A 24,559-nucleotide genomic window follows, 5' to 3' on the forward strand; every position below is an offset into this window, starting at 1 on the left:
TGTCTACACTGACGCTGCGTCGACCTAACTACATCAGTTCATGTGCTATGCCTCTCATGGAGGTGGTGTTATTAAGTCGGTGTAGTGGGCGAGTTACATCAGTGGGAGCTATGTTTTAGCTATGTTTTAGAGTAGACGCCTACAGAATTAGGTTGACATAACCTGCCTTACGTCGACCTAATTATATTGTAGACCAGGCCTAAATAAATAGAATGCTTGATCCCTAAGGACCTTTATGAGAAACAGTGTGGTCTGCATATTAGATATCACAAAGAGAGTTACATTCTGTTTCCCTGGAGGCTTTTGTTTCTGCAGGCATTATTAGTTTATTGAATTACACGCCATCTAGAAAGAAATGTATTTAAATTATATTTCTGGACTTGTTGCCAAAAGGAGGCCCTCCAGGAAACTTAGTAGATTTGACAAACTTTGACAGTATGTTACAGGAACTGTGTGAAAGGCTTCATTCAAAGTTATTCAGGGCCTTCCTCATCCTTGAAATTAGGACCTGAGAGTTGTGAATTTGTTGTTCAAAGCTGTTTTCTCCATACATACTATAGAGGCAGTAAGATTTATAAAAAGGTACATGATCTTTTCCAATTTTGTTTGTGAGGGGAACTCCCAAAGACGTAGGAGCCGAGGTTTTCACTTGCCCATTGTCTCAACCATATTCTCGCTACTTTACTGCTGTGACTGTGACTGCATTTGACCAGTTTAGTTAGGTTACGGGGTTTTCATTTGACTTGCCCTTTCGTGATTTCTGTTTTACTCTGACTCAATTCTTATCATTTTTCCCCATGTGACTAAGGCCTGGTTTATACTAGCACTTATGCTGACAAAAAATTTGTCACTCAGGGGTATTCACTGTTGATAGTTGTACTTATTTATTTTATATTTATAAAACAGACAAAAAGGGCACTTATGAACCCTGGACAAATTTAACAGTTATTTAAAGCCACAAATAGCCATGAAGATAAGACAAGCAGCAGTTTTTACTGCATATGGGAATAGTTGGTGCAGCCTAACTACAATTTGCATCTTCCTCAAAATTATGCCTTAGGCAACTTCCCTATTCATGAAGCTCCTGCAAAAAGATGAACTTTTTAGTGTACCCTGAAGATCAACAAATTAGTGTCTCTTTTGGACCAAATGGTGTGGCTGTTGGGTGTGAGGTAGGTTGGTGAGCTGCAAAGCTTGGTGGGATGGGGGGCTTATGGCTGCAGTGTCCCCATTTTTATATTGTGAGCTCTAGCTTGAGTACCTTCACGATATGGCAGATGGAGAGAGGTGATGTACTAAGTAGTCAGGTCCTAGGCCTTTTAAGGCTTTAAAGGTCAAAACAAGTATTTTCTGTTCAACCTGGAAACTCTCAGACAGCAGTAAATCAGGAAGCCTTGGTTTAAGTTCACAGTGAGCTGCTCCAGTTAACAAGCCCTTAGAGGCAACCACACCCCATTCAGCCCCTAGAGGCAAGCAAATAATGTCCTGCAGAATACTTTTGGACCATAAATTGCTTTCTGAACCCATGCTACCTTCTCCCAACCCCTGAATACAACTCATGCTATCAGGAATCCTCTTATTTCACAGAAACCATTGCCTGCAACCAGCATGGTCTCATAGACGAGAAGAACAAGGTGATAGCAGGACCAGAAACACAACAGGATCCTTTCAAGAACTTTGCCCAAAAAAATAGTTGCAGAAGCATTGATGGCAATAGGAGTCTCTACCTATAACCTTGCCATTCCTGCATGGTAAAAGAAGGTAGAAAACACTTGCGAGGCCCCCTTTGATGAGGGGACTCTACCACTCACTCTCTAAAGCATGCAGTAGTGTGACCATACTAAGACGACAAAAACCCTATTGCTGAAACGCAGAGACTTTGCTATATACTGTCTTGTGTCTAAATTCCATTTTCTAAGAAAGCCAATTGAGAAGCTAGAAAAGAGTCTCCAAAGACATTAGTTAGCTGCTGGTGTCCTAAATCTCTCTGCCAGGCTTTCTGGCAGGATATACTGATGAGAGTATTTGTTAGCTTTGTGGGTGACCACCTCTTCTCAGTAGACAAGATCAGTGCATCCATACTCATCCTTCTGGGTGCCTCTTTGGCATTTTATAAGGCTGATCACCAAACGCTCCTGTCCAGCCTCTGACAAGCTGCATGGGTGAAAAGAAACTGAAATGTCTCATGTCCTTCCTCTGTGTCAGAATGTAGAGGTAGTTGTGGGTAACTATGCTCCACCTCCAAAATCCTCACCTGTGCTGGCCTACAAGACTTAATCTTCAACATTGAAGATTTCTGTGAAGCCATTCTGAGAGCTGGGGAGACATGGACAAAAGCACCAACAATAATAGACAACACCTGGCTCCACATCTTTCTTATGCCAAACATAAACAGGACTGTCTTTAACCTTTCTCAGTATTTGGATGAAAAATAGGTACTTGAAGCCTTACTGAGGCAAGACTGCTGGCGGGAAAAGTGCATTGAAGAATTTCTCTCTTTTATAACATCTCTATCAAGGGCATCTGCCCTCACATTGTTATGATGCATCTTTAGAAGCCTTGTTAAACTATTTAGTGCTATTGGAAGCCCAAATACGTAGGGCAGCAAGAAAACCCACCTGCTTCTATCTGCAGTCTATCCTGGTCATGTGAACTGTGCTCTCATGATGATGTTGTTTGTTGCACCTTATATCTTGGAATGTAGTCACATACAAAGAAAACGTTCCAAATGGTACAAAATGCAGCAACCCATCTGCTTAGCCATACCGGTTACTGTGAAGTTGTTACACTAGGCTTCTGCTATATTCAGAGCCTATCTACTCATTACAGTGTTGAGTTCAAGGTCAGTATCCTGATTGATTCAACGCCTTTGCTAACTAAAAAGTGTCAGACGGTTCAGAACATGTCTTGCAACAGATATTGGCCAACCAAAGTGAACTGTGTTGTTGTTTTTATTTTATAGTATTCACAAGCCAGTATTTGTTTTTAAGACTTAGCTATTACTTTGTAGTATGATGGGCAGTGCTATAGTAAGAAATAAACAATAGTATTCTAATGTCTACTACTGTTAAATTTTATTAAGAACAATTCTAAACACAAATAAAAGTCCACTGTAAAATCTCATTTAAAATAAAAGTATATTTCTGGTGCTTAAATGAATGCATTAGTTTTAAAACTCTGTATAGTTCTATTATTCTTAAAGCATGTTATTAACTTTACAGCCGTGATACTTTGTAATACCCAATTTCATTTTTCTCTGCTGTAGAAGCAGCTTTGTTGTCACTGAAATTAAAGTGGGGGGCAGAGTGTGAAATTCAGAAAACATGGAGGAAGGAGAAAAAGAGATACACAGACATTAGGAGAGGGAACATAAAAAGTATGAAGGGAGTAGACCTCAGATCCAGTGGGAATTAGAACTAGGGAGTAGGAGGGTTGAGATGAGGGGGGAGGAGAAAATGCTATTCATAATGCACAACCCCTAAAACAAAACTATGCTTCTTACCTAAAATGCTGTGAAAGTACTTGTGTGGGTAGAGAGAGAATTTCATTTCTGTTTGGCAAATTAAATCCCAGAGTTAGTTGTAAAATTGTGTTTTGAACAACATGTCTGTCTCTCTGCTAATACTATGTATTTTGCTTGAATGTTCCTGGTGCTGGCAGCTGAAGAAACTGCTTCATGGGATGATCATAGTATGCGCCTGCTCAGTAGTGTGTCTCAGATCTGGCAGCTGTATAAATGACTTGGATGGAGATTTGTCAGTTTCACATATTGGCTGTTGCCAGAGAAATATTATACAGGAACTATTTGCAATGTTAATGTGTTCAATTGTGGAATGTTTAATGCATAATTCCCATAACAAAGAGGACCATGCTAATTATTGATTGAAAAGATCTCATTAACCCACCCTGAAATTGTAGGATGTAGTCCTCCAATGAAGGGTGCATGAGATATTAAACTGATACTATACTTGACCTTATTTAAAAGGGCAAGAAGCAGAGTGAAATTGATCCTTAGTTGCTGAATTGAATTCTCCATCACCCAGAGTTGTCATGCAGACTGTTTCAGAACGTATTCTATGGTTCTCAGTGATATTGCCCAATTTCTGCAGTTTCTGTAGGGAAATTAATTTTTCAGTGAATCTTCTTCCCCATAGTTGCAAGTGAGTCTGGATTATTTAGAGAGGTTTTAGATCATCTTCGATACTTCTAGATGTTTGGGGGAATTAGGGACAATTTTATACATATAGTTCTAACTGTTCATTTGAATGGCAGATTGGAAATTGAGTGTTAATGGGCAAATATATTTTTAAAACATTAACTATTAAGTGTCACTCTCTCAAAGATTACTTTGCACTTTACTGACTGCAGTGGTAAATTACAGAGACAAGGTGAGTGAGGTAATAGCTTTTGAGCTTATGCTGAGCTCTTCTTCAGTGGTAAATGTTAAATCAATATTTTGTGTACAGTTTAGGGCATGCTGTCAAAGATGACAGGTCTAAAAATATACCGACGTTACTATGAAAATAGTTCCATTTTAGGCACCTGAAGGCAAAATTTCAGACATGGTGTTTTCACCACAGGCAGTGCCTGCAGTAGTTTACAAGTGATGGTGGAACATGTGCAGTTATGTGACTTATAGTGGAACTCTTCAAAGTGGAGCCTGCATATTATTTTGTATCCCATAAGTAAATCTTTCACTTCTCATCACTCCTGTCTTTGCGCTATAGTAGTGGTACCCAAACTGTGAGGCACATCTCCTTAGGGGAGTGCGGAGGAACATTCAGGTGGGGCCCTGGCCAGCCCGCACAGGGGGTGGGGAGAGAGCATCACCCAGCCCCACTCTGGCCCAGCCCTGGCCGCAGCCCAGCTCCCAGCTGCAGGCCTTGGCCCCTGGCTCCCATCCCCGCTTTCGGCTACAGCCCCACCCCAGCCTCAGCTACTGGCCCTGCTCTCAGCCTTGGCTCCTGACCATGGTTTGGGGGAGGAGGGTGCAGAGGTTTCGTTATGGGGGGTGGGAGGGCCACAACAGAAAAAGTTTGGGGATCACTGCATTATAGTGTGTGTAGGCCGGGAAAAAAAATATACACATTGTACTTTGAATCTTCAAAGGAAAGTCCAGGAACTAACAGTTATTGCCAAAACCACACTGTGTGTCAATTTTAGGCATAGCAATCTGTGTTTTGATTTTAATTAATAAAACAAATCTGCAAAAAGTTTTATCAACTTTGTTTTTCAGCAATGTAAAAAGATTAGAGTGTCAAACTTTCTTATCATTGAAGCAGCTTTCTGCTGTATTTCCTTATTTTGTTAATGTCACCTTTCTAACAAGATGCTTAAAACAGTGCAAGATATTCTTTATGTGGACTCATTAATATTTAATCAATGTACTCTCTGTTAAATCTTTGCTAATCTAGGGTGTTGCCTTCTATGTACTTTTACTGTGAAAAAAATGAAATACAGCTGAGGGGGATGAGAAAAGAAAGAGATTATTAGTTAAGAAACAAAATGGCATGCTAAGTCAAAACCTTGCTTGTTAATTTAGCTTTAAAACCACAACTGCTATTCACTGAGAACAGCATTCAGTTCGTTTCAGTAAACCTAGGCAAATATGTACCTTTCCTTATACCTTTTAATGTAAAACTTATTTAATATTGAGTGGCCTTGTATATTTGTTGTTACCTGTATATTCATATTCCTAACTCTTGTGTATTTCTTCCCTTAACAGTTGTTCCTGTTATTTTAAAAGCACTGACATATGATGAGAAGCGGGGAGCCTGCAGTGTGGGTTCCAACGTAAGAGATGCAGCATGCTATGTTTGCTGGGCCTTTGCTCGTGCCTATGATCCCTTAGAACTGAGGCCATTTGTTAATCAGATTTCAAGGTGAGTTGCTACAGTGAGAAACTGAGAATTCATTCTTTTCTTTAGGCTATTTACAGTACTCTGAGTGGAAGAGAGCAAATAGAGACTGCAGGAACTTAAAACATAGGTTAACGTTACAATTCCTGCACATCTAAAAACTTTAAGGCAATCTTTTAAAAATGAAGTAAGGATAATTTGTTAATGTTGTTCAAGAGCAAAACATCCAGTAAGGAGAAGTATTTTCTTCATTAAAAAATTGCTTCATTGTCACAGGTGATGTCAGTGAGATTAGATGAGCTGTAAAACTTCTCACTGTTTTTTCTCTTTGTATTCAGCAGAACAGCTTTCTGGCTGTCCAGAATTTTTTTTAAAAAAGGCATAAAAATTATCTGCTCTTGGTGGTACCAGCAATTATGCCGGACATAGGTTCATCACTGAAATCTAAATTTTACTTGACTTTTTTCAAAGAACACTGTTAAATCCATTTTTAATAGACCTAAATGTTTTTGATTGGGTGCGGTGACTCATTTTCCTGTATTCCCCCATCGCTACAAAACAGAAGTTAAACCTAAAGAAATCTGCAAGCAAAAATTCCTGAGGGACTTATGCTGCTTGGGGAGGAGGCTCCTTCCATTTCTCCTGCTTTTCTGCCCAGTCCTCAGCTCTGGGGCAGTGCTACTCCAAGGGGCTGTGAAACCACTGCAGCTTCCAGTGCCTTAGATCAAAGTGGAACTGTATTCTGTTCTAGAATTGGGTTGCAGGTATGTGGAGTGGTGTGGAGTGAAAGCAGCAGCAAGGGGGAAGGCTAATGATTAAAGCTGCTTCTTCCCCTTACTTTGCCAGACACTCACTGGTTTCTAGTGATCCAAGGATTTTGCTGCTTTCTTAGACAGCAAGGTGTGCAGTCCACTAAGCACTCCTCCACAGCCAGTTCTAGCTTGCAGCCTGCAACTGGAGCAGCACTAGTCTAGCAGACCACACCTGGACTCCCACTCTCAATCTAGTGAGCCATTTTTAGATCTTTTTGGCTTTCATATATGAATATTTCTTTTGATTCTCCTTTGAATGGTCCATTAAAAAAATTCCTGTGAAGGTTAGCTGACACAGGTGTCTGAAGTAGCTTTTGTGGAATTATTGCTTTAGATACTAGACCTGGCTTACTTTGGAAAAATTTGTACTGGAAGGTATTGTCAAAAGATCTCATTGAATTACACAGTACTCTCCAGCAATATTTCCCTCTTGCTTAATTGAAACTGGAGGAATGAGAGTCCATCCCTAATACAACCTTATTTATTTGCACTTCATTTATCCATCTACTTCTTAGTTGGTACATGTTTCAGCCATAGTCTCTCCCTGTTTCTCAGAAAGGTTTAAGAACTGAGATGTACAATGTTGTCTTGTGTTTTTAAAAATTCATTTCTTTTGCAGAATGTACTGTAGAGTTTTACTACTTGTTACAGGAAGCTTTATCATAAAGAATTTGTTAATTATGGTTTAGTTTTAAACGAGCAAAGTGTATTGTACCTTCCAGTTCTTTTGTTTTAATGGAGTAGCCCTCTGCCAGTCCAGAGTCACTATAGGAATAAACTTTGTTCTCTGTGGTTTGGAGGGAGAAATGTGCCACCTCTTGTCCCTTAGGGTATATCTGTGCTGCAGCTGAGTGTGCACCTCCCAAGGTCTGGTGATAGACATGCCAAATGGGCTTGAGCTAGCATGCTAAAAATAACCGCGTGGACATTGCAGCTCTGGCAAAGACTAGGACTAGTCAGCCAAGCTCAAGGTTTCCAGTGCTCCTCGTCTATAGCAATAGCTTAAGTAGCTTTGTTCTTGTCTCCACTGAAGTAGCTTTTGGCCAGCTGGCATTGATCTCCAAAAATAGTGTCCACTCTTTTAATCCTAGGCTTCCCTTCTTGCCCTATTCTGCTACTACTTGGTGTCCTCTCCTGTCACATTAATCCTTCGGGCTCTGAAGCCGTGGTGCCCAGTCAGGTTCCAGCCTGCTTTCCAGTCTCTCTCAGGATCCTTGTGATTGCTGCAGTAATGTCCAGCTCTCCAGGATTGACAGCATCATGTCATCTTTGGAGACACAGGATTATTTACTGATTTCGGCAGGAACATGTAGGCAATGCACTATCTGCTGTGTTCCTTTAACACAGCCTTTCTTGGGACAGTCTATGAAACCTGCACACCCACCTCATTCTTTGGGATCAGTTCGATTGACCTTTTTCAACTTCTCCTCTTCCTTGTCTGCACAGTCTCAGCAGTCCTATCTAGGCCCTTTTGTTCAAAGACTCAACAGATCATCTCCTATTCTTTTAGCTCCTTAGACGTGAAGCTTTTTTGGTATCTTAATTAAATCCTGCTGTCTAAGAATCTAGTTTCCCTTCCCTGCGCCTGTACTGTGATTTCCTATCTGCCATCCCTCTCCTTTCTTCCTTCTCCACCCTGTGCAACTGAAACTAGTTATAGTTGTTGTCTCCTCCACTTTATTTTTGTCGCTGAAACACAAGGCAAAGGAAAAAAAGCACACGAAAATTCAGAGATCATGGGGTCACTGCCTTATGGATAAGGAAGTTTCACCTTGTTCTGATTTTCTTCTGCTCCTTCAATTTGTAGGGTGCCTTTGATGAGAGAAGAGTCTTTGAGGAATTGTCTGTGGGGCAGTCTGATAGACAGTCTAGTTCTCTTTTGCTTTTATCATGCTTTTCTTTCTTTTGTCTTATGTACTTGTGCCATTTTCTCCTTTGCTCTATCATGGTTCAACAATATCTGGGTCTATATGTGGGATGCAGATTGTTCTTTAGATTTCATTTGATTAATGCATCATTTGATGGCATGAAACTATTTGGCAGAATCTGGGTACAGTTTTTAAGGACACCATGGGGCTGTGTAAGCTCTAGTTGATCAGCCTGGAAAAGAAAAAATCTTTTGGCTTTCAGGTCTCTGGGAAGGGTTTCAGAAGTGGCTTAAAGGTATCCCTTTTAATAAAAGGCCAGACCCAGATAAGTCATCTGTCCTGCCTACAATACTAATATCAAATCACAATGAGATTATGCCAGCACAGGCTAGCCTCAGTTGGATGGGAGGAGGCTGAGGAAATTCTTGAGGGTCTGGACTGGTTTGAGCAGTGATAGACTGCACACAAATATCTATAAACTGAGTTTGCTTGCATAGCTGAGAGGTATATTTTATCTAGTGCAAGTCTTCTCATAAAGTTATGATGAAAAGTTCTTGTAGTTAGATTTGCCAGTGTCTTTTCTGAGTATAACAACTTAGTTTGAGCTCTCTCAGAGGTAAAGTTGCCTCTCTGAGGAGAAACAGGTAATAAAAATTATTCAAATACAGCATGACACACAGTTTCACCTGTTGTGTCAGCACACCTTGGTTAGAGGCCAATACAATGATCACACACATTTTTTTCCTTTTGTTGTTTTAAACCTAGCCTTAGGTGTGTCGCTGTTTCACTTTAAGAAGAGTCATACTTTTAGCCACAAGCAAATTGTTGGCTACCTTTGAAAATGCGAAACTCAGCATCTCAGAACAAAGAACTTGATGTTCATTATGAGTTCAGTTACCCAGCAGAAACACATTCTTCCCCCTCTGTAAAAATAAGAACTAGTTAACCAGTGTTATTTTTCGTAATAATTTAACTTACTTAAAAAAAACCACACACATTTTAAAATGCTATATTTGAATCTTTCCAAACATATGAGCCCTGCATCACAAACACATTACCTAGAACAGTGTTTCTCAACCTGCGGGTTTAGAGGGGTCGCAAGTGCAGAGCTGGTATTGGGGGTGGCAAGAAAGGCAATTGCCTGGAGCCACAGGGGCGCCATGAAACTAAGTTACATGCCTCAGCCCCATGGGGGTGGGACTCAGGCTTCAGGGGTACAGTAGTTTGGAAAGGTTAAGAACCACTGACCTAGAAGGATAGAGAGTTGAAAGAGTTGTCCTTCATAGTCCTTCAAAACTAACTTACTGGCTGGAGGTGCTCACACACTACTGTATTGGGAGGAGTGTAACAACATAGGTAGGTATCAGCCTTGAAGGACAAGGTGGTGGTCATAGAGTAAATGCATTGAAAGGTTGGTAGTAATCAAAAGTTGGTGCTATATGATGGTTGTTGAGTGGGTATGTAAATTAAGTAAGTGATGATCCATTTCATGTCTACATCAATTTTGATGTAAATTGACGTTCTTGTTGGCAGTCTCAGGAGAGAAGCAGCATGGTAATTGAACTACATTTTTGCCCCATTACCAGTTTACGTTGTAGTACTGAGGTTACAGACCAAAAGTGTGGGCTTTTTTAGTTTACCCTTCACTGGTAAGTAAAGTGTTACTCGTTTGAACAAGCATTCCCTTTACTTCTAATGAAGAGCACTGATAAAATTGGTAACATCTTACTAATTAGCAAAAAGAAAGAACTTTTTAATTGAGCCACTGTACATTGGTAGGACATAGTGGGGGAAACTGCTCTGTCAATTCTTGTGCTGACCCTGTTCGGTAGATAAACAGGGGATTTAATTTTAACACTTATTAAAGGTGATAAAACTATTTTAAACAAAAATATGTAAGAATCTTCCTTCATAAGAAAAGTATTTTGCTTTACAGGGAAAATCCTTTGATTCACAAAATGGTGACTCATCTCTGCCCTTTTGTGGATATACGTGCTGTGTTATTAACAAGCGTCGTTCAGAATAGTGATGTGACAAACTTGTTAAGGTGCCAATAGGATCTGGACTTCTTACTCCTACTGTGACTGCAGTTCTACTCCTCTTAACTAATCAAAATTGTAGATGAACAAAGTATTTGTCTCAGAATTATAGTACTTTTATCTGGATACTTACCTTGACTATTTTTATTTCTGTCCTTATTTTGGTATCTGAACCAACACAAGTGCCCTTTGGAGTGTTTGTTTGTTTTTTAAAGTCCGGTTTAACTGGTTTCTAAAGGAACAGTAGTTCTAACCCTTCCCTGCCCTATCCAAACTACAAGCTCACATACAACACAAAAAGAAAATTGTTGGGAGCATGGATAATTAAAAAGTAAGGAACCTGCGGAATTCATTGCAGGACTGCCTTACCGTCTTCTCGAATATTCATGTGTTCCAAAAATATCATATTGGGAGTATTCTTTAGGAAATTTACTATTTGTTTATAATGCTTGATTTAACACCCGCCCCCATTATACTTAAAACTAGTGAATGTTTCTTCTGTAGTAGGAGAGTGCAAATAGTGTGCAGTTTAAGAATTGTGAGGCATGGGAATACATTCCCATTCTCCCCAGAAATAAATCCAAAGCAATACATTCTATACTAAGAAGCAGCTGTGCATTAGCAAGTAGAGATGTTCTATCAGTTTGTCTAAAGCTACTATGCAAAAAGAGAGTAGGGAAATGCACTTCTACTATAGTATAGAATTTTTTTGCATAACTTCTAAATTGTGCTTCAGTTGTCACATTCCATGTATATATTTAATTATATTAAACTGTTGAATAGGTGGAAGGCATTTTCATGTCCCTAAAGAAAGTGACACAAGTGATCAATAAATGGATTGTCCTTGGCATTTGTACCTCTTTTGCTAAGTTATAATTACTGACTACTCTCTCCCCCACGCCTTCCTTCCCAATTCAGTGTAGCACTGTACTCTACAAATAGTGCGTGCAATATAGGAGTGCAGAAGTTTAGTCTTCCCTGCGGTTGTGTGGTGTTTGTGGTAAGAAGAAAAAGAGGGTGTGGCTATCGGATAAACCGAGGTAGCTTGCTTCAGGGCAAGATTGTCCTGTAGAATCAGGAAATTTGAAGCATTGCTCTGAGCTACATCTTGTGCCCGGATGAAACAATGAGAATAACTTCTATGTACAAAAACCTGTTTGTTAATTGAATACTGTCTTTAGAAGAGAGTTGTTGAATAGAATTTGCATTGTTTGATGGATTGTCTTGCTTTTTTGTAGTGTAACTCTGTTTGCTAAAAGTTAATTTTGAATTTAAATGCTGTTGCCTTTTTCCTTTTTTCTTCATTTACAGTGTTTTGTTTTTAAGCCCCATTACTACAATCTCTACTAATAGTATTTTTTCAAAAGATTTATTTACTGAAATACGCACAGTTTTCACATAATATAGCTAGCCTTGCTATGGCCTCTTGATATTTTTATTTAAGAAGTGATGCAAATCCCTTTAGTTTTAATATTAAGGTGTCTTTTAAAGTTAGTTGTTGCTAAATTCTGTTTTCCAGTATGGTGCCACAACTCCTTGAGAGTAAAGTATCACTAAAGATTCCAACACAGTTCTTTCTAATAGTCAAAATAAGTTAAGCTAAAGATAGTATTGTAACAAAAAGCTAAATATACTTAAAGGAACTACAAAAGGTGTCTCCTGGAGACTCAAATAAGTGAGACGTTCTTTGCTCTACCTGTTAGAAATCAGGTGCGGTAAGTTCCAAACAAGTCAAGACAAGTTTCTGTACCTGGCTTAAAAAAAATACCATCCCACTTTGTTTGACATGAACTGTTTCTTTACATTGTTTGTGTAACATAAACTCCCACAATGAAAGCAAACAGGGGAAGTCTCCTTAAACGTGTTTCATCTAAGAAAGACTGTTCACATTGCTAGTCTCATTTTATATCACAGCAGAGTGTGTGCATGCATTTATTTAAAATATAAAATGAACTCAAACAATTAATTAACACAGTGTGATGGGTTTTAAATATTCTTAGTATGACCATAGAGAAAAGGCTTGCATTCTTTTTAATGCAACCATTAAAAAGGGGCAATTAACTCTGTTTTACATGCTGAGAAGTGAATAAAACTGAGCAACAGTACAATAGTATATAGTCTGCATCATGGTTTCTCTTGTGTGGTCACTAGGCCAGTTTTCCCTTTTGTTTGTGTGGGTCTTTCATACACCAACAAAAGAGAGGGAAAACATTTAAAAAAAGGTTATTGGTAAACTACAAAAATTGACTACAGGGCCTCTGTGAGGTGTAATAACCTGAAACTATTTTGAATTCAATTTTTGGCATTGATTAGATTTCAAGTTTACATTTCCCCGTTTAATTATAAAGCAGAAAGAACAGCACTTGCTCTCAAACGGGTACCTGAAAACTTGTAATGTTTGATTCTAATCTTTAAGAGCAGCATATTAATTATGAAGTTATTGGGAGAGAATAAAATGATGCTAGATTTTTTTATAGAGCTGCTTTTCACATCTTAATCCCACTAAAGATACCCCTGTTACAAGAGAAAGTGAGAAAATGGTAGATAACTAAAAGCTAAAACTGATATTCTGTCAGTAGCTGCTGTTTTAGCAAAACTATCCCATAGTTAAGTTAAGGACAGCATGTGTAACACTGAACTGCCTGGCTTGGTTAGTTCATGTCACAAAAGGACACTGTCAAAATGTTTCATAATTTACGGTTAATGTTTTGACCTTATCATGATTCATATTAGTCCTTTGGAAACTTGAAACAGAAATCTGGTTCTTTTTTCTTTACCAGCATAATTTTTTTCCTAATGTGCATATTCAGTTTTGAGTTTAAAGGGTTGCTGACGCCAAAAAACACACATCCCTCAAATTCCCTTCCATGTCCCCCAAATGATAGTGTGTATAAATCCCACACATGATAAAAAAAGAAAAATAATGGGCCTTTGTGTGCTGGTGAAGTGTAATCTAGTCCAGGGATTTTTCACACTTTTGTATAGTTGTGAACTGCATCTTAATAAAGAGTGTATTGTAGTCACCTATTGTCCCACTTATTATTATACAGATCATCACCCTTTTTGTTTATAATCACACAAATCCTTGTGGTGACAGCACTTACTCACATGGAAAAGTAATATTAGCAAAGTATTTAATGTAGTTCTTTAGCTCTCTTCAGTGCAATGAGTTATATCCTCTTTGAAAATAAGATTAACCACTCTGTATATCTTTGCTCTTCATTTCATGTCTCCCTCTTGTCTGTCTTGTTTTTCTCAGCTGGAAGTAGATTGAAGCTACAGAAGCTGTGTAGATGTACATTATATTACATTATGTTTTAATAGTGCAGTATTCTTTAACAGGAAACTCTGATAGTGAGTACTCTAAATACAGGGCTGTTTGATGGTATCTGTGTAATTAATATTTTTATGCTGAAGCAAAGCAAAGCCATTGTGAATTTACCTTTCAGCTACCTTTCCTGTTTTGCCTAGAGCCAATAAATAAAGTAATGAAGAATTTCAGAGTCCGAAAGGAATAATTTTCTGCTTAAATGATTCTGCTGAAATAGCTATTACTTGCCAAAGCAGTTAGTTTAATGCTGGAGGTAGGTTTCTAGAGTTGTAGATTGGATCTTCTGGGACATACTTTACACCTCTCCTGTTATGTGGCATATTTAAACACCAGCTTGTTAAAATGTGAATGGGTATTGAACTGTGCAAAATCATGATTTGTTGTGCATAAAGATTCCTCTTTTGTTTGGTAGGCTAGTGCCATTGTAAATACACTTCACATGTTAAAAATTTGCTTTGTAATTCATCCTTGGGAAGCATGGTTTATTCATGTTTTTTGTAGCAGAGATTTTACATCATCTTGTGGTTCTGTAACTCCTATAATATAAGCATTCCTGTATGAATCCTCTAAGCTTCAAGGTGCAGTGTATGTGATTGGAATGTCTTGTATGATTCTCATTACTTTGGTTTGTTTTACATATACCTTACATTTGACTTACTGTGTTGACGTGTGGGGTAGTTTTGTAACCTATTACTTTTTAGTTTTTGTTTGAAAAAGTGCTATGTTGATTCCAATCCCAGAAAAGTTAGACACTGTGTGCAAGCCTAACGTCCTGCTAAGTTAAAAAAACAAAAACTTGTCAGAGAATCAGGGTACAATTGTAAGTGTGTGCCACAGACAACTTAATACATAGATTTACTTTTGTCTTAAGTACATTTAGTACAAAAAGGTATGTTCATAGACTTTTAATCAAATATTGTAATACAATATTACTTTATTCATTTGCACTGAGTGGGAGATCCATTGTAAATTAGGGGAGTAAGTGAACATGCAGACAGATAATGTATTGAAAGTCGTATTTTTGTTTCTCAGTTGTAGTTCAGTTTTCAAAATATTTGATACTACTAAATGGTATACTAGTAAGAGTATTGGAGCATACTTTGTTTTAAAAAAACATCTTAGTGACTTAAGACCTCAGTGTGTTGTCTTCTATAAATCATTACTGAAAGATGGGGAATAACCACCAGTTGCTGAGCTCTGTGATCTAAAATTTAGCATAGTAGAGCAGAGAGTAATTATTTTATGTTCCAGACTTGTAATTTTGCCTATCACCATTTCGCAGCAGAGATAATATACTGAGGCTGGTATCTGATTCTTTGGTCTAGAACTGACACTGAGAGTCTATTAAACACGCTATTGACGAGAAAAAAATTACTTTGTATTGAATTTAAAAGTTAATCCTTTAAAAATGTCTTGAAATCCTAATTTAGTTTTATTTTAATGTAGTCTAAAACATTTTGGCATAAATATATTTAAAATAAAGACATATGTTCATGTAAAGTGAAGGTTATTCATTAAAATACTGAAAAGTTTGGTATTGAAAAAAGCAATGGGATAATATTAACAATGTTACAATTCTTGCTGGTCCCACATTCTTAAGCCATCCCATGGATTTGAATAGACACTGTCTAGTGTTGCTGAGCATTAGTCAGAATTGCCAAGTAGGCCAGATGCTGGCTTTTTCATTTTGTATTCCCCTTAACTTCTTGCTGTCTGTTGTCCAATGTGGGAGGAGAGCTTGATTATGTTAGAACTGTGAAATACTATATCCAGTGCTGCACAAGACATGTTTTAGCTGTGATAAGTTAGTTTTCACACTCCTGTAAGAGATGCAGAGAGTTACGCTATGCCTAATCATGTCTCTGGATTGTTTTTCCCCCTAATGACCTGACTTAAAAATGTCACATGTGCATTTGTTCTTATTTAGTGTATTAAAAGGGGCAGGAAGCTCGCTGTTTAAAATATAGTCATATTCGTGTATAACTCACATTCTTCTGAGAACAGCAAGACACTATTTGTTAACGAAGCCTCATGAAACTACCTTGATTACACTAAAACTACCAACTGTCTAACGTGCGTCTTTAATGCTTTAAACTTTTTGCTGTAGGTATGCAAATTGAAACGACTGTATACTGTGAATTGACAAGATATGCTATTGCCTTTAAGGTTTTCTGTTTCAGATATTCTTTTATGAATGTCTCCATTCTACAAATGAGAAAAGTTTGCAAGACCTGTTTAATAATATGTCTCTGTTGCGGATTGTCACTGTACAGTATCTCTTTTGCCAACTCTGTACAAAGTAATGTGAACCGTGCTTGAACAAGGCTTGCTGCTGGCACATTTCTTGAATTTCCAAAACGTGGGAAACAATTCTATGAGTACAGGGAAATATTTAGTTAGCAAGCCAGATCTGATTAAACTATAACTCTGATTTGCATTAAGAAATTGTAAGCACTTTCAAGGGAATATTGAATATTCAAATGGAAGGTTAAATGTTGGAATGTTGTTTGTAAATTATTAATTTTTATGTTTTCATTACTTATATATTGTTTTTTTCTTTCCCAGTGCATTAGTAATAGCTGCAGTGTTTGACCGTGATATTAACTGCAGAAGAGCTGCCTCAGTAAGTTATCGGACTTGTTTTCCTTTATAGTTTGCTTGCAATACAAGCTAATTATGTGGAGTTAGAGTATTTAAACAAAATATTTTACGTCATGAACAGTAAGTACTTCGTTAAACCCCTATAGAAAATGGTCTGAGTACATATTAAAAATACAAAAACCATGGCTGTACATTTCATATAATGGGCCCATAGTTAAAATCTGTGCTATTGTTACCACATTTCCATAGTGCAACATAATACTCTCAGAAAGAGCTGTTGAGTAATATATATACACTAATATAATACGTAATCACATAAGGGTCACTGCTAATATATAAAGCTGTACAGAATCTTAACAATGCTGTCAATGTGGCATCTAGTCTGAAGTTGTTCTGTTCTCATTGCATGTCCATTGTCATTTTCTAACTGCAGTGTATAAATTTAAAACAATTTTTTTTTTGTAGAAGAAAAAAGGTTGCCTTGTAAAATTGAAGCTCTTGCCATAGAGCTAGGAAGTTTAAGGTAGTCACCTGTGTAAGTATCTAGATAGGATGAGAAAGCAGGGCCATCAACACCAAAGTGTGTCCTATAGAAACTCTGTTCAGGACACTGTGATGCTGGCAAAAAGATGGGAAGAATGCTTGACTATATCAAGGAGGAGGAAATATATGGAGGGGAAGTTATGGTATTCGAGTGTAGGGCAGGAGAAGGGTAGGAGAGGAGAGGCTTATTATGCCTGGGGATGCAATTCCTTATGATGTAATGTGTATGTAACTTGATTAGATTGGATTTTTCACTTCCTTATAAAGATCCTAGCCCTGAGGAAGGAGTCTCAATCTTACAACAACTAGAATAAACAATATCTCATGCAAAAGTTAAAAACCTATAACATGCTTAATGAGTTGTCCATATGAATAACACAAAAGGCAAAAAATATCCATCAACAAACCCATATGCCCCTATCATATGAATTATCATCTTCCAAATGCCCAAAAAGACTGGTGGGCTTGTAGCATAGTGAGAAAGTTGAGAAATCTAGTCTCTTAATGGGGCTAATGTATTCCAAAATCAAGGAAGATTCTTCACAGAAAATGCCCTTCTGGCATCTTTGTCTCTTACAGGCCCCCTCTATCTAAAAACTCAAGCTGCTGACTGAAGCTGCCACATTATCACTTGGGGAGGGAGTCAATTGTCTGTGTAACCAGATCCCAACCATTTGTGGCATTTATGGGTTAAAACGAAAACCTCGCACTCAACCTAGAAGTTAATAGGTAGCAAGAGCAGAGCATAGAGTACTGGTATAATATGCTCCCTGCGTAATGCGTCTTTCAACAAGTGGGTGGCAGCTACTCTAGCTGCCCTAGTTTCAGGTTCTGTATAGTCAGAACATGTTGCCCCATGCAGAGTGCATTGTAATTTCAGAGTTACAAATTATTGCAGTAAGATCTGTGTATGAAACGAAAGGTTTGCACCCTCTTTATTCCAGGTTTAGATGAGGAAAAAGCACTGAGAGTGAAATTGTCTAGAAACTAATTAATTAATTTTCTTTTTCCAAACTGAGAAATATACAAAAACCAAGCAAGGTAGTATAAATGATGAAAAATAAATTTGATTTTAAAAGCATTGTTTTAGTAATCCAAAAAATTAGTTGTAATGTAAGTAAAAAAAAACATATGATTTTCAACCTGACTGCTCCTTTGAGTGCACTGCAAAAATAATTTTGTATGACTTCTCTGTACCCTCACTTTATAATCACTGATGCCACTAATTAAGTAATCTGAAGAACAAAGTGATTCTTAGCATTCTTTTCTGAAAGAACATTTTGTACTGAATGATTGTAGATTGATTCCCAGAACCGTTTCTGCATCCGCACTGGTCCACATAAGCCTTGGCTAATGTCAAGAAGTTTGAATAATTTTTTTCCAGGGTATGTACCCTGTTCTTGCAGATGGTTTGCTTGGTAAGCTAATAAAACTTTTTTTTGTCTCTAAGTATTATGATTCTTTCTGTGTCTAAATGATAAGGTGCCAAAACCAATACTGATGAGAGCAGTGTTTCTCAAACTGAGGGTTCCCACCCAAAAGAGGGTTGCAAGACTATTATGGCAGGGGTCGCATGAGCAGTGGCTGCTGGACGGGTGCCCAGCTCTGAAGGCAGCACCATCGCCAGCAGCAACGCAGAAATAAGGATGGCATGGTATTGGGGGAGGTCATCAGAGTCTGAAATATTTCCAGAGGGGATCCCAGCTAAAACAAGTTTGAGAACCCCTGGACTAGAGCAAAACTTACTAATAAGGTTCAGTGGGGATTGCCTTTCTGTATTTCAAATGGATATAAATTAAAATACAATGATTTGGTTGTTTTTGCTATTACTGTCCTTGTCCACCCTTGCAGATAATTTGAAAACATGATTTAAATGTGGGTCACCACTGGAAAGTTTGTGTAGTATGTAAGGGTTTGACACATTTTTATTATGTGCTGTTTATCTCCTTCCTTGGGTTAGGTATGGTTTTTGTAGGTTGATGTGGAAAGCAGAGTTACTGTCCATTCAGGGTAAAATGTACCTTTTGTGAGCTGTGCTTCGGCTAGTTTGTGGACCAAAGATTACACTATTTGAAGGAATCAAAGGCTTTGGTAACTTAATCATACCGATCCTTCCTAGTTCAGATTGTGTTGTAATCATAGCTGCGGGGTAACATTGCATATGGTATGTCTGTTAAGTCCCACCCTAACTGCACTCCTTTTTGTACCAAATAATTGCTTCTCATAGAGAGCTGAAACTACTTTAAGAGGAAGTCTGTAGAATATAGTCAGACAGTGCTGTCAATGCCCTTATGAATATGCTCTAGTTGATATCAAGTAGATTCTTGAAGCTCTTACATTTTTAAGCTTTTACAAAAAAAAAACCCCAACAAAATAAATAAATAGAATTTGAATTTATTTAATAAACTGAGGCCAAAACCACAATTACAATGGATTTGAGAGGTACCTAATTTAGTGGATTTAAAAAAGTATCCAAATTCATCATTTTGAAAATGTGTACACAAGGTGGGTTGTTTTGATTTGTATGTTACTAATTTTAATTTAAATTGGAAACCTTATAAAGAATGTGGGACTATGCTGAAGCATATTTCTCTCTCAAAATAAATTAAATTATGTGCATTCTGTAAATGTACTTCCATTTAAAAAACTATCCATAGAAAGTCATTCAGAGTATAATGTTGCATTTATCATGTGTTCTGAATTAAGAATTTTTTTAAAGCATGAGCAATTCATAGCTTTTGTATTTTCCACTTCAGCTATTTTCTTGCCAATTTTAACTTGGTGTAATTAGAAGGCCATTTCTTTTGCAAAACTTGTGGGTTGACATAATGCCACATAAAAACCACCTGACATAATGTGTGTTAAATTTTAATTAGCCTCTCATTTTCTGCTTTGAATTTGGAAGCAGGGCTGAGAAGTATTTTCTTTAGACACAAGATGGGTAGGGTAATATTGTTTATTGGACTAATTTCTATTGGTAAGAGAGGCCTAGTGTATGTTAGAAAGTGAGGTCAACCCAACTACATTGCTAAGGGGTGTGAAAAATCCACACCTCTGAGCGATCTAGTTAAACTGACCTAACCTCTTGGCGTAGACTGTGCTAGATTGAAGGAAGAAGTCTTCCGTTGACCTAGCTGTTGGCATAGGTAGTGTCTTCACTGAAGCACTAATGGAGTGCAGCTGCAGTGGCACAGCTGTGCTGCTGTAGCATTTTAAATATAAACCTACCCAGAGCCTTCAAGCTCACACAGAGCTCTGTCTCTTTCAGGTCTAGGAAATGTTAAGTACTCAGAGTGTCACAGCTAAATACAAGGCAGAATAGATTGTTGGGCAGCTCTCTGTTGCCACTTGTCATTGGTGTGAGTATAAAGGGCTCAGCTGACCCTGCCACTCTGTTTCTTCTTACCACACCTGACAGTTGCTGGAACTGCTCTTCTCTGTGGACTGCATTCTGCTATATTGTAAATAGTGTTACTGAGGTTATTTATTTATTTATTTAGTTAGTTGGATTTTTTTCACCATGCCTTGGTCACCAGGGTTCAAGCCCTGGTTTTCCTGCAGTAAGACTGTGCCTGTGAGCAACCCTCGCTCCAGTTGCTTGAATTGTCTAGAAGTTCATCTTGGAGAGTGTTGCCAAATTTTCAAGGACTTTAAGCCTCACATGAAGAAAAACTGTGAAACCAGGCTGAAGTTTCTACTCTCCATCTGAGTCAGGTCTGTCAGACTCGGCACTGAGTGTCTTGGCATTGGTAAGGAGTGCACCTCCTACCATACCTGAGTCCTGACACTGCTCACCATCCCCAGTGCCTAAGAAGAGGCATAAGAAGCAGACAGTCAAAAAGGGGAAATCCCTGGCACCAAAGTGTGCTAGACATGAGGATAAGAGTACAGTGCTTTCTACACCCAAACACTCCTTGGTTTCAGTATTGCAGAAGATAGCATCTTTAACTCCGGCGGTTAGGCAAGTTCTGTCAACTCCAGAGCTCCTTCCACATCTGCGGCACTGCACCATACTGTTGCTGTCTTGGTCTTAATCATGCCCCAGGTGATTGTGGCTTCCAGGGACCTCTGGACCCTGTCAGTGCTGGTATCACCGGCAGTACAAGAGTCATCGCTGTCTGTGCTGGTGGACTCGGGAGAACCGCCGCAGGGTTGCTACAAAGCTTGGTACCGTGCCAGACTCATGTATCCCTGAGAGCGTGCCCTTCTGTACCATCAGAGGGGAAACCCCAGTGCTTCTCTATGGGCTTGTCCACCTCTGCACCGATCGCTGGCATCATCTGAAACTGTGCCTCTATGGCCAGCAGAAGGAGAGTCGCTGTCTTCTGAATCAGAGGTTAGGTCCTATGTTTCCTGGTCTCGGAGCTGCTCTTGGTACTCTTCCTCCAGACATTTCTACCTTTCCATGGATTTGGTCACAGGAGTACCATTGAGGGGGTTGGTGAGGGGTCACTGGGAGCCTACACCTGTCCAGAGGCCTTTTTGGAATCCGTGGGGCTTCTCCCCCTCCCCCTGTTCCAGATCATATTCTAGGCACTCCTATTCGGTGACCTTGGAAAGATATGTGGCCTACCCAGTAGGCAACAAGTGTTCCTGACTCCAGTACTAAGCCTGGTACCGGACCGCAAGAGCTGCTCAGCAGGATCCTGCGGATCAAGAAAGGGAGGAAGATCATCTGCAACCAGTACTGGCCTCCTCTTCCTGCTCCTGTGTTGAGGCAGTCTCGGGCAGGGGAGGGGGAGAAATGTTGCCTCCACCAGATGACTATACAGCACACCAGGAATTGTTAAACAGAGTTGCCTTAAGTCTGGGCATACAGGTGGAGGAGGTAAAAGAATCTTCCGACTATCTGGTTGATATTTTAGCCACTGCCTCTCAATTAGGCTGTTATGGACCCACTTAAGGGACTGGGGAGGCACCTGTATCCCTTCTTCCAAAATTAAAGAGGGTCAAGTGCAAATATTATGTACCCACCCAGGGTTATGAATTTCTTTACTCCCATAACCTAACTGGGGACTCTGATGGTATCTGCTGCTAATGAGAGGGAAAGGCAGGGACATCAGGGCACAACACCCAAATCAAAAGACTCAAAGAAATTAGACCTTTTTGGTAGGAAAATTTATTCTTCCAGGGGATTGCAGCTCAGGATTGCAAACCAGCATGCACTTTTGGGCAGCTATGACTTTAAATTTCAGCATGGAGTCCCATACATTAAAGACATGCTCCCAGAAGAGGCTAGATAGGAGTTCTCCTTGCTAGTGGATAAGGGAAAATTGGTGATGAGGACTCTGCTGCAAGCTGATGGGGGTACAGTTGATTTGGTCGCCAGGTCCATGGCTTTGGCAGTGGCCACACATAGGAGCTCCCTGTTGCAGTCCTCTGGGTTACTGCAGGAAGTCCCATAGACTATGCAGAGCCTACCATTCAGAGGAACTTCTCTCTTTTCAGAGCAGACAGATGCTAAGCTCCATGGATTAAAGGACTCGAGGGAACATTAAAGTCCCTTGGGTTGTACACCCCAGCCCCTTCTAGGAAGCATTGAAGGCCTCAGCAACTTCTCCGGTATCCAGCTGTCTAACACAGAAAGAAGAGTAGCGGTGTAGACCACCTCCTCCTTGTACCTCTGCTTAAGTGCCCACTCCTAAACATCCAGAGGGGGTCTAAGCAAGTATTTTGATGGGATACTTGAGGATGACGTACCAGTTCCCCGGGATGTTAGACCTTAGTTTTCCTTGGTTTGCAAACCACCTTTCCCATTTATTCAGTGCTTGGTCCAACACCCTCCACTTTATTTCTCCCCCTCTTTTCTACCCTCCTTCCCCATCCCTCTTTTGGGACCCTTCTCATGAAGAACTTCTGGTCCAGGAGGTTCAATCTCTCCTTCAAATGGGAGTGGTAGAGGATGTTCCACAGAATTTAAGAGGGAAGTGTTTCTACCCTCTTTATTTCCTAATTCTGAAAGCCAAGGGAGATTTCAGGCCTATTTTAGACCTGAGTCAGCTCAGCAGCTATCTCAAGAAGATAAAGTTTTGCATAATCACCCTGGAATCCATTATTTCCTCTCTGGATCCTGGAGACTGGTATGCTGTCCTCGATTTAAGAGAGACCTACTTTCATGTGTCGATATACCAAGAGCAAAGAAAGTTCCTCAAATTTATAGTGAAGCATTCTCATTATCAGTTGATGGTCCTTCCATTCTGCCTATCTGCAGCTCTGGTGGTGGTTTACAAAATGTATGGCCATGGTAGTAGTGTTCCTCAGGAGACTAGGAGTGCAGGTATACACTTACCTGGATTACTGGCTAATCAAAGGCCAGCCCAAAGCTCAGGTTATGGTCAGTGTTCATCTCATTCAGTCAGCCTTCAAGTCCTTAAAACTACTGATCAATGCCGACAAGTCTATCAGTTGCCCAGTACAGAGGATAGAGTTTATACGGGCTGCATTGGACTCTACCTAGGCCAGAACATTCCTTCCAGAGTCAGTATTTCAATCTGTTTGATCCCTCATGATAGACCTCAAGATTCATCCAATCACCACAACTTGAAACTATATGAGGCTCCTAGGCTCCTGGCCTCGTGTTCATATGCAGTACAAGACACAAGGCTGCATTTCAGATGTGGCTGGCCTTAGTATACGCACTAAGCCATCTGCTCACAGTACCATTGCAGGTTCTAATTTTGCTGAATTAGTAGCTGAATCCTCTAAATGTTTGTGTGAGCGTTCCCTTTCTCCTCCCTCTACAGTTGATGACTCTGGTCTCAGATGCATGGGCTCTAGGGTAGCAGCGAGTTCAGCTGAGGCTCCTCTGAAGTCAGCGTCTTTGGTCCTCAACGGAGCTCACTCTTCATATCAATGTCAGAGAGCTCAGGGCAATTCCTTTTGCCTGTCAGGCTTTCCCACCTCATATCAGTTGTCCTCATAGACAACATCACAATGATGTGTTACCTCAAAAGGCAAGGAGGAGCTCCATCATCCCTCCTATGTCCGGAATCAGTTCACCTATGGGAAATTTGCATAGCCCATTCAATAAAAAATAAACCTTTGAGGCCTCTTACCTTCCAGTGGTGCAAAATGAGCTAGCAGATCGCCTGAGCATATCTATCTTCAATCACCATGAGTGGTCTCTTTGCCTGGATATAGCCATATGGATTTTCCAGCAGTGGGAGACTCCCCAAATAGACCTGTTCATAAACAAGTACAACATAAAATGTCACCAGTTCAGCTCCTTACAATACAACAGTCTGCATTCTATTAGATATCTTCGTGCCACCCTGGACGGGAAAGCTTTATTATGCTTTCCTCCCAATCCTAGTCCTACACAAAATGCAACTAGAGATCAAGCAGAACCATGCCCTATTCAGCTGGGGACTTGAACTTAGTTTTGTCTAAACTTATGGGACCACTATCTGAGCCGCTAGCAACATGCTCCTTACTACACCTTTCCTGGAAGATGGTTTTCCTAATTGCTATCGTTTCTGCCAGAAGGGTCTCCAAACTGCGCATCCTC

General features: G+C 39.5%; 1 protein-coding gene across 4 annotated transcripts in view; it reads left to right on the plus strand.

Annotated features, from left to right (window-relative positions):
* Positions 1 to 24,559, plus strand: part of TBCD (tubulin folding cofactor D) — a 228,356-nt gene that overhangs the window by 89,880 nt on the left and 113,917 nt on the right. For all 4 annotated transcript variants that reach the window (XM_067547679.1, XM_067547678.1, XM_067547681.1 and 1 more), the window contains 2 exons: positions 5,726 to 5,882; positions 16,474 to 16,531. In XM_067547679.1, the coding sequence (XP_067403780.1) occupies positions 5,726 to 5,882; positions 16,474 to 16,531 (215 nt within the window). The remainder of the gene's footprint in view (positions 1 to 5,725; positions 5,883 to 16,473; positions 16,532 to 24,559) is intronic.

This window comes from Emydura macquarii, unplaced genomic scaffold (genome assembly GCF_026122565.2).
Source record: "Emydura macquarii macquarii isolate MOO-44397 ecotype Brisbane River unplaced genomic scaffold, CSIRO-AGI_Emac_v2 contig_1230, whole genome shotgun sequence".
Lineage (NCBI taxonomy): Eukaryota > Metazoa > Chordata > Testudines > Chelidae > Emydura > Emydura macquarii.